The 10861-nt window shown below is 37.2% G+C and overlaps 1 protein-coding gene across 3 annotated transcripts in view; it reads left to right on the top strand.

Annotated features, from left to right (window-relative positions):
* Nucleotides 1-10861, top strand: part of ZMYM2 (zinc finger, MYM-type 2) — a 112732-nt gene that overhangs the window by 51513 nt on the left and 50358 nt on the right. For 2 of the 3 annotated variants that reach the window (XM_008569087.1, XM_008569085.1), the window contains one exon: nucleotides 8237-8308. The exons of the other annotated variant lie outside the window; for it this stretch is intronic. In XM_008569087.1, the coding sequence (XP_008567309.1) occupies nucleotides 8237-8308 (72 nt within the window). The remainder of the gene's footprint in view (nucleotides 1-8236; nucleotides 8309-10861) is intronic. 3 annotated transcript variants of the gene reach the window in all.

Raw genomic sequence — 10861 nt, 5'->3', positions numbered from 1 at the left:
GGCAACGGATCGCAACCCCCAGTGTTGCCCCCGTACCGGACCGGGGACCAGCAACGGGATTGCAACCCTCGGTGTTGCCCCCGCGCCTCGCTCAGCCAGTGAGCGGGAACCGGTCTGTATGTGGGATCCGAACCCTCGGGTGGGAGCACCGCCGCGCTTCCCAAGCGGCGCACTTATCCAGTGCACCACCGGGCTGGCCTACATTTCTTTTTTAAGGTATTAATCTCTTTGTAATTTTCCTCCTTCATATCCTGGATTATTTTTCTTGTTTTATTATGTTGTCTAACTGAGTCTTCTCCTATATCTCAATAAGTTTTCTTAAGATTATTGCTTGGAATTCCTTTTCTGTTATTTCAAGGGTTTCCTGCTGTATAGGGTCTGGTATTTGAGAATTACTGTATTTTTTTGGTGGTGTCATATTTTCTTGGGCTTTTGTATTTCTGGTATCTCTACATTGGTGCCTGATCATCTGGTAGAGCAGTTGCTATTTCTACCACTCTGAATGGGCTTTGAGGAGAGAGATGTCCTCTTCTTTGTCTGGTCTCTACTGGTGATTCTACTTGTGGCAATGTGGTCGAATGTCTGGCAGGCTGCCTGTGACTTTGGCTACTGCTGTGGTGTTGAGCCGCTTTTGCAACACTGTGGTGTGGGTGTAGTGGGCCACCTGCATGAAAGCAGTGTTTTTGGCATGCTGTCTTGCCTGCTTCTGGGTGGAGGAGGTGGCTGTCCTCAGTTTCTGCCTAGGACTCCAGGCATTGCTGTCTTGCTTGCTTCCAGATGGAGTGCTGTTTGGCCTTTTTAGATTACCAGCTTTTGGTTTCATTGATTCTATTATTTTTATCTCCATTTTATGTATCTGTGCTCTAATTTTTATAATTTTCTTCTGCTGGCTTTGGGTTTAGTGTTCTTTTTTCTTTTCTCAAGTGTGAAGTTTATTGATTGGAGGTCTTCTTTTGTTGCATAGGCTGCTGTACCGTAGCGCCGCCGCGCTTCCCAAGCGGCGCACTTATCCAGTGCGCCACCGGGCCGGCCCAAGCCTTCTTTAATTCTGAGAAAATCAACATTTTTGTTTCTTCAGCTAATTCATTCTCTACTTTCTTCTTTAGATCAAGATTGGCATTTTGGGATGTATTCTGCATGTTCTTTTTTTCTTTTAACTTTAATTTTTGGCCAAAAAACAAGTCTTAGTACATTTTTTAAAAAAACTAAGATCATAGAAAATATGTTCTCTGACCACAATAGCAGAAGGAAATTTAGAAAATCCACAAATGTGTAGAAATTAAACAACAATCTCCTAAATAAACAATGAGTAAAAGGAAAAATTACAGGGAAATTAGAGAGTGCTTTGAAATAAAAAAGAACATATCAAAATTTATAGGATGCAGGGCTCATGCAGTGCCTAGAGGAAAATTTATGCTTGTAAACACTTATATTAGAAATTAAAAAAAAATCTCAAATCAGTAATATAAACTTCTACCTTAGGAAAATAGAAAAAGAAAAGCACACCAAACCAAAAGCAGATATATGTAGGAAATAACAAAGATTACAATAGAAATATATTAAATAGGGAATTAAAAAAACAATAGAGAGAAACAACAAAACCAAAAGTTGATTCTTTAAAAAGGATCAACAAAATTTGCCAACCTTAATCTAGACTGACCAAAAAAAGACTGAAATTACTAAAATCAGAAAAAAAATGTGTATTATTACATTGTCACATGGTTTTTTGTGGTGGTAAGATTGAGTTTCTCTTTCTCATTTGCGTTTTTGTTTTACCAGTGGGTTTTGTTCTTTCTTGTATATTCATTGTAGTGAGTATCATTTTTCAGATTCCAGATGCAGAACTTACTTGAGGATTTCTTGTAGGACTGGTCATGTATGGTGGTGAACTCCTGCAGTTTTTGTTTCTCTGGAAAATACACTATTTTCCCCTCATTTCTGAAGGCTAGCCTTGCTGGATATAGTATTCTTGGCTGCCAGGTTTTTTAGTATTTTGATTATATCATCTCATTTTCTTCTGGACTGTAGAGTTTCTGTTGAGAAGTCTGCTAGGGGCTCCTTATAGGTGACTTGACACTTTTCTCTTGCTTCTTTTAAGGTTCTCTCTTTGAGCTTTGCAAATTTGACGTTAACGTGTGTTGCAGAGGACCTTTTTGGGTTGAATCTGTTTGGGGGTCTTTGAGCTTCCTGGATCTGAAGGTCCATGTCTCTCCCTATACCTGGGAAGATTTCTGTTATTATTCCATTAAATAGGTTTTTTATGTCTTTTCCTTTCTCCTCCCCTTCTGGAACACCCATGATTCAAATGTTTGTATGCTTAAGGTTGTCTGTTTGCTCTCTCAGATTTTCTTTATTTTTTAAAATTATTATTTTTTTTTGTCTGCATGGGTTATTTCAAAAAGGCTGTCTTCAAGATCAGAGATTCTTTCTTCTGCTTATTCTAGCCTGCTGCTTAAGCTATCAGTTATGTTTTTTATTTTGTTAGTGAATCTTTCAGTTCCATGAGTTCTGCTACATTTCTTTTTTTTTTTTTTTTTTGGTCTTTTGTCTTTTTCCGTGTCTGGCAACGGATCGCACCCCCCAGTGTTGCCCCCGTACCGGACCGGGGACCAGCAACGGGATTGCAACCCTCGGTGTTGCCCCCGCGCCTCGCTCAGCCAGTGAGCGGGAACCGGTCTGTATGTGTGCTCCGAACCCTCGGGTGGGAGCACCGCCGCGCTTCCCAAGCGGCGCTCTTATCCAGTGCACCACCGGGCTGGCCTACATTTCTTTTTTTTTTTTTTTGGTCTTTTGTCTTTTTCCGTGTCTGGCAACGGATCGCACCCCCCAGTGTTGCCCCCGTACCGGACCGGGGACCAGCAACGGGATTGCAACCCTCGGTGTTGCCCCCGCGCCTCGCTCAGCCAGTGAGCGGGAACCGGTCTGTATGTGTGCTCCGAACCCTCGGGTGGGAGCACCGCCGCGCTTCCCAAGCGGCGCACTTATCCAGTGCACCACCGGGCTGGCCTACATTTCTTTTTTAAGGTATTAATCTCTTTGTAATTTTCCTCCTTCATATCCTGGATTATTTTTCTTGTTTTATTATGTTGTCTAACTGAGTCTTCTCCTATATCTCAATAAGTTTTCTTAAGATTATTGCTTGGAATTCCTTTTCTGTTATTTCAAGGGTTTCCTGCTGTATAGGGTCTGGTATTTGAGAATTACTGTATTTTTTTGGTGGTGTCATATTTTCTTGGGCTTTTGTATTTCTGGTATCTCTACATTGGTGCCTGATCATCTGGTAGAGCAGTTGCTATTTCTACCACTCTGAATGGGCTTTGAGGAGAGAGATGTCCTCTTCTTTGTCTGGTCTCTACTGGTGATTCTACTTGTGGCAATGTGGTCGAATGTCTGGCAGGCTGCCTGTGACTTTGGCTACTGCTGTGGTGTTGAGCCGCTTTTGCAACACTGTGGTGTGGGTGTAGTGGGCCACCTGCATGAAAGCAGTGTTTTTGGCATGCTGTCTTGCCTGCTTCTGGGTGGAGGAGGTGGCTGTCCTCAGTTTCTGCCTAGGACTCCAGGCATTGCTGTCTTGCTTGCTTCCAGATGGAGTGCTGTTTGGCCTTTTTAGATTACCAGCTTTTGGTTTCATTGATTCTATTATTTTTATCTCCATTTTATGTATCTGTGCTCTAATTTTTATAATTTTCTTCTGCTGGCTTTGGGTTTAGTGTTCTTTTTTCTTTTCTCAAGTGTGAAGTTTATTGATTGGAGGTCTTCTTTTGTTGCATAGGCATTTAAAATTATAAACTTTCCTCTGATCACTGCTTATGCTGAATTCCATAATTTTTGGTATTTTTTGGTTTTGTTTTCATTCATCCCTAAGTTTTTAAATTTTGCTTGTCATTTCTTCTTGACCCATGTGTGAATGTGCAGTTTAATATCTCTGTGTTTGTGAATTTTCCAATTTTCCTTCTGTTATTAATTTCTAATTTCATTCTGTTGTGATTAGAAAGATACTCTGTGATTTCTGTGCTCCCAACCGCCGCACTCTCCTGAGTGTGCCACAGGCTCGGCCCCCAATACTCTGTGATTTCTGTCTTCATGAATTTATTGAGATTTAACATATGGTCTGTCCTGGAGAATGACCCATGTGCACTTGAGAAGAATATTTATTCTGCTGTTGTTGCATAGAATACTCTACATATGTCTGTTAGCTCTAATTGGTTTATAGTGTTGTTCAAGGCCTGTCTTTACTTCTTGAAATTCTATTATTGAAAATGGTGTGTTGAAATCTATAACTATTACTGTAGAATTGTCTGTTCCTGCCTTCATTTATTGACTATTTCTCCCTTCACTTCTGTCAGTGTTTGCTAAGTATATTTTGGTGCATATATGTTTATGGTTGTTATATCTTTTTGATAATTTGACCCTTTTATTAGTGTATATTATTTTTTGTCTCTTACATCAGTGTTTAACTTAAAAGGCTTTTTTGGTCTGATATTAGTGTAGCAACTGCAACTCTCTTTTGGTTACTATTTGTGTGGAACATCTTTTTCCATCCTTTTACTTTTGACTTATTTGTATCTTTGGATGTAAAGTGAGTCTCTTATAGACAGCATATGCTTGGATCATTTTTTTCCTAGTCTGCCAATCTCTGCCTTTTGATTGGAGAATTTAACCCATTCACATTTATAGTAGTTACTGATAAATGGCTTCCTTTTCTATTTGTTTTCTATATGTCTTATACCTTTCTTGTACCTCATTTTTTTCCATTACTGTCTTTTTTTATGTTTAGTTGATTGTTTGTAGTGAATTATTTTGATTCATGTCTTCCGAAATTTTCTTCTGTGTATAATTTTTGGACATTTCCTTCATGGTTACAATGGGAGGATTACATTTAACATTCTACATGTATAACAATCTAGTGTGAATTGATAACAATTTAATTAGCATTTTAAAACTCTGCTATAGCATATCTCTGCCCCTTCCCTTTTTTTGTCTTAAGTTCATCTTTAAATATGGTATTCCTAATAAAGATATAAATTTTTTTTGGTGTATTTGTCCTTAAAATCATGTAAGAAATAAAAGGTGGGCTTGTAAACCAAAAATACAATAATATTGTGTTTTATATTTGCCCATATATTTACTGAAGATTGGTTTTACAATAATATTGTGTTTTATATTTGCCCATATATTTACTGAAGATTGGTTTAAGTGTCCTTTCATTTCAGTAAAAAAACTTTGACTACCTTTAGTATTTCTTGTAGGTAACAAACTCCCTTGGCTTTTGTTTATTTGGGTACGTCTTTATTTTCCTTCATTTTTGGGTGATAGTTTTGCTGGATATAGTATTGTTTGGAAAACTTTTTTCCCCAGCATTTTAAATATGTCTTTCCAGTGTCTTTTGGTCTTCTTGGTTTCTTTTGTGAAACTGGTAGTTAACCTTATTGAGGATTTTTTATGCTGAATCACTCCTCTCTTCTCTAAAGATTCTCTTTGTCTTGGTCTTTCAGCAATTTGATTATAATGTGACTTATTGTATGTCTTTTTAAGTTTATCCTACTTGTAATTTGCTGTGCTCCTGAGATTTGTAGATTTGTGTCTGTTATCAAATTCAGGACATTTTCAGCCATAATTTTTTCAAATAACCTTTCTGCCCATTTTTCTTCTCTTTCTTTTTTTTTTTTGTCCTTTTTGAGACCGGCCGCACTGCGCTCAGCCAGTGAGTGCTGTGAGCGAACCGGTCATCCCTATATAGGATCCGAACCCGCGGCGGGAGTGCCGCTGTGCTCCCAGCGCCGCACTCTCCCGAGTGCACCACGGGCTCGGCCCTCTTCTCTTTCTATAACTCTCATAACATGCATGTTGGTTTGCTTGATTTTATTCCATGGGCCCCTTAGGCTTTGTTTACTTTGCTTTATTCTTTTTCTTTTTTTTTCCATTATGCTTCTCAAACTCTGTTATTTCAATTTGGGCCCCATTACTGCTAATTGTTGGTGCAAGTTCTGACTTGCTACTAGGTCAGACTGTCTTATAGGGATTTGGGGTAGGGATGGAGGTGTTTGGTGGTGATAAGGTATCTTATTACCACCTGGTGCTATAGAAGTTCAGTTTCCTACTTGGTCTTCTCTGACTTCACCATGGATAAGATGCTCCATGAGGTACCTCATTGCAGCCTGGCTTGGGTGGAGGTCTGGGCTCTGTACTTGGCCTTTTCTTGTGTGGGTGTGGTTAAGAGTCTGTGGTATTTGATTGAAGTAGAGGTGCCATTGTCTAAAATTTTCTGTTTTTCCAGGCTACTATTCCAGTAGTATTTCTCCAACAGCTGTGTTATTTTTCTTGTTGGTTTCAAGATTTTTTCATTATCTTTGGTTTTTAGAAATTTGGCTGTGATGTATCATGGTATTTCTTCAGGTTTATCTTTTCTAGAGTTTGTTCAGCTTCTTCTGTCTGTAAATTTATGAAATATGTGTTTTGCCTAACTTGAGACATTTTCAGAAAGTTTTTCTTTGAAGACTTTTCTACCCTGTCCTCTTTTTCTTCTCCCTTCCTCCAGGATTCCAATGGCATGAATGTTACATTTTTTTTTATAGTCCTACAGGTTCCTAACAGATTGGATAATTTCTGTTAATCTGTCTTCTAGGTCACTGATTTCTTTCTGTTTAGTGCTTCTTTTTATCTTCCATTTCTTTGCTGAGAATTTCTATTTTTTTCATTTGTTTTTAACTGTCTTTGTACTGGTGGCTGAAGCATTTTTATGATTGCTTTAAAATCTTTGTCAGATAATTTTAATATCTCTGTAATTTCAGTGTTGGCATCTGTTGATTGTCTTTTTCAATTTACAGTGTGGTTTTCTTGGTTTTCGATATGATAAGTGATTTTTGATTGAAACTTGAACATTGTGGCTATTATGAGACTCTGGATCTTATTTAAACCTTCTGTTTTAGCTGGCTTCATTTGACCCTGTTCTAGCAAGGGAAGGAAGGCTACACTTCATTATTGCCAGGTTGATGTATAGAAGGTCAGCCTCTCTACCTGGTCTCTGTTGAGACCCATGGAAGAGGTTCTTGTTATTGCTGAGTGGGTGTGAGAGTGCTGGCTCTTTTCTGGGCTTTGGCTGATACCACCACGCTGACTGAGAGGAGTTAGGAGTTCCTTATAACTGCTCCCCACATAGCCTCCACTGACACCAAATGATTCTGCTCTAGTAGATAAAGAAAATGTTCTTTGCATTCTCCTTAAATAAAGTTAAAATTATTTAAAAATAATACTTCATCTTTCATATTGTAAAGTATTGTTTGCTTATGTTTTATAATTCATATACTAAATATTCATAATTTATAAGTAAACAGATAGGTGGGAGTCAGTGCATTCCTTTTCACTGATAAATGGACCCACCCAATCAGACATTTTTGGAGACTGCTACATGAGGTGCTCACTAGTAAATGTCTTCTTTTTCTGCAGGTTGGGAACTAAAATTGTATGGTGATCTTTCTTTTTTTTCCCCCCTTTTGACCTTTGTCTGACATTTAACTTGGCTGCCTTTGTTTATGTGTTCTCATTACTCAGTTTCTGGAGTATACTAATACCACCAACCAATAATCTAGATCCTGGCAGTGGAGACCATATAATGCTTATCACTTGTGTTTCAGTAGTTTTCCTCTTTTAGCATAGTATTTTGATTTTCATGGAAAGCAGGAAGCCTTTCTTTTTAAACTTCTGCAAGGAGTAGTAAGGATGTTAATTGGTTTATGTGCTGGAAACTGTAATATGTGCTCAAAAAAGGATTTCCAAAACAACCCATTTTGCAGATGATGAAAATTGTAACTGTGTAATCTCCAAATTACTTAATTTAGAAAGCTTTGAGATTTCATTGTAAGTATTACAGTTTAATAGGTTTTAAAAAGATCTTAGAACACACTAAGTTGTCTAAGACTAATAAGTGATTTTTTTTTCTCAATTAAAGAGGCAAGTCAATCTAAGTGTCTATCTTTAATTCCTTACTCCATTATTGTATTATTGTTTTATCATTATGTCATTTTTTCTAGGATCATTAAAGGTATTTGATGATTCTTTTGTAAATTGGGCAACAGCAGTGGGGACAGGACAGATTGGCATTTTTAAAAGTTGGAATGAGTTTATAAGTCAGAAAACAGATAATTGAGAATCAGCTTTTATAGACTGCTCATTTACTTTTCAGTCTATCAGCCTTTCTTTATATGTATTTATAAAGTCTTCTAAAATCTTTTTTTAGGTAGGTAGCCATCCAAGTTTCCTGAAAGAGGTTCGAGATCACATGCAGGACTCTTTCTTGATGCAGCCTGAGGTAAGCAGTGAAGTAGATGAGGTTTAAGGCCCTAAATCACATGCATTTTGAAGTATATTAAAATTTATGAACTTATATTTTATCTCCAAAAGAGATTTTCTAATTTCACAAAATTTCCATGTAAGTATGTTCTTGTGATATGTTCATTTGCCTTTAGATGTTTATGCTCTTAGAAAATTATTTTCAGATATATTTTCTTAGTGCATACTACTTTGTATACAGTAGGCATTTATCCATAGGATATTAAAATCCCTTTCTTTCATGCCTATCTGAAAGGTAAAGAAACATCTTTTCTTTCAAAAAAATTTCCAAGTCTATGTTTCTGTTAATCCAGATGAATAAATTAGTACATGAATAATGAACATATTACAGGAATAATTTTAACTGTAGTGCAGTGATCAAAATAAGGAAATTTACACTGATAAACTATTGTTAGATTAATCTATAGACCTTATTCATATTTTGTCCATTAATGTCCCTCCATGGCAAATGAAAAATTTTTTTCTTATCTGGGATCCCATCCAGGATCATAGACTGTTTTTCAGTCCTTTTACCCCTTTTTTCCTGAGACCCCAATTCTAGATATGCTTGTATTAGACTTCCTGCTATTGTCCTTGGGTCACTGAGACTCTTGTCCTCTTCTCTCCCTCTACCTGCCATCCCCAAATCTTTTTTTCCTTCTATGCTCTATTTTGGAGAGTTAAAATTTTTTTGTTTGGGGTGGGGGAGGCTGACCCTTAACCTGAGTGTTATCAGCACCTCCCTCTAACCAAGCCAGCTAACCTGCCAGCCATTGGAGAGTTTCTATTGCTGTATCTTTAAATTCACCGATCTTTTCTAATCAACTGTTAATGCCGTGTAGTATATTTTTCATGTAGTGTATTTTTCATCTCTAAAAGTACTGTTAGGGTCTTTTTTTATAGTGTACATTTGTTGCCTATTTATGTTCATGTTTTCCTCTACTACTTTTTAAATATATTAGCATATTTATGATTGTTTTTTCTAAGATCTTTGGCTACTATTTTCATATTTGTTATTTCAAGATCTGTTTCTATAGTTTTTGTCTTTTGTTTTTTTTTCTTAGCAATTGGTCATATTTTTCTGCTTTTTTGCAGAATGCTTGGTAATATTTGATTCCAAATACTATTGTGAATTCTACATTTTTGGTTGCTGGATTTCATTAAATGGTTTTGGACTTCTTTCTGGCGTGCGGTCAAATTGCTGGAGTTATTTGGATCCTTATAAGGCTTGCTTTTAAGCTTTTATAATAAGCTTTTATAATAAAGCTTTTGTTCTAAGCTTTGCTAGAACAGACCTTAGTCTAGGGCTAGTTTATCCCCACTATACTACCTAAATCTCCCTGAATTATGTCTTCCTAGTCTTGAACAGGTAGCTGAGTACACAGAGTACTCCCAGCCCTGTGTGTGCTTTGGGAATTGTCTACCTATTGCTTTTTTGTGGTTCTGTTGTTCTTTCTCTGGCCTTGGGTGGTTTCTTTTAAGAATAGTACCACTCTTTTAGATACCCAGAGCTCTTTCTTGTGCATCTTCCTCATCTTCAGTATTCTGCTTCCCAAATTCTAGCTGCCCTGACTCCATCTGTTTCCTCAACTCAGTGAAACTACTAGGCCCCCCTGCAATCAACTGCCTCCAGACAAGTACGTAGGGCTCCCTTCATTCATTTTTCTTTTTTTCCCTAGGGCTTGGGGAGGAATTCCTGCTTTAACCTGAACTGTTCCCTAATCTGTCTTTTATGACTTTGACATTTTGAATACTACAGGCCATTTTGTGTAGTGCCCTCAATTTGTGTTTGGCCATTATTTTCTCAGGATTTGATTGAGGTAATGTGGGCTGGCCAGTTAGCTCAGTTGGTTAGTGCATAGGTTTCAAACACCAAGGTCATGGGTTCAGATACTCATATCCCCATAAGTTAGCTCAGCTGGTTAGAGCATGGTGTTATAACACCAAGGTCAAGGGTTCAGATCCCCTACCAGCTAGCCACCAAAAAAAAAAAAAAAAAAAAAAAAAAAAAAAAAAAAAAAATTTTAAAATAAAAAAAAAAAAAAAAAAAAAAATTGAGGTAATGCATTTTTGGCATGAATACCTCATAAGTCACGTGTCCTTAGTGCATCACATCAGGAGGTACATGATATCTGTCCCATATCTGTGTGTTAAGTTGGTTAAGGTGGTGTCTGTGGTTTCTCTAGGGTAAAATTGCTAATTTTCCCTCTGTATCTATTAAGTTTCATTAATTCAGGGGCAGGGGGGTATATTTGACACTATTGTAAATATCCTGTTCAAGAAACTTTTCACTTACTATTTTTAGCATCTGTTGTCATTAGAAAATTAATTTAATTAATTAGTTAATTTATTTTTAAGTTTTAGCATGGTTTATTAAGCAGCAATAGATAACAAAATCCTCTCTTTCATTCTTAATCTTCTGGGAAATTTCCCTTCCGTATTCTGGCTGTAAAGTGACTTTGCACTTGAGCACAGCATTTTACTGTATAGCCATCTCAAATGACATTAACTTTTTCCCTCACACCCCACCTAC

Source organism: Galeopterus variegatus, unplaced genomic scaffold, assembly GCF_000696425.1.
Source record: "Galeopterus variegatus unplaced genomic scaffold, G_variegatus-3.0.2 Scaffold465, whole genome shotgun sequence".
NCBI lineage: Eukaryota > Metazoa > Chordata > Mammalia > Dermoptera > Cynocephalidae > Galeopterus > Galeopterus variegatus.
The sequence above is the reverse complement of the archived record's forward strand: the minus strand, read 5'-3'. Positions and strand labels throughout refer to the sequence as shown.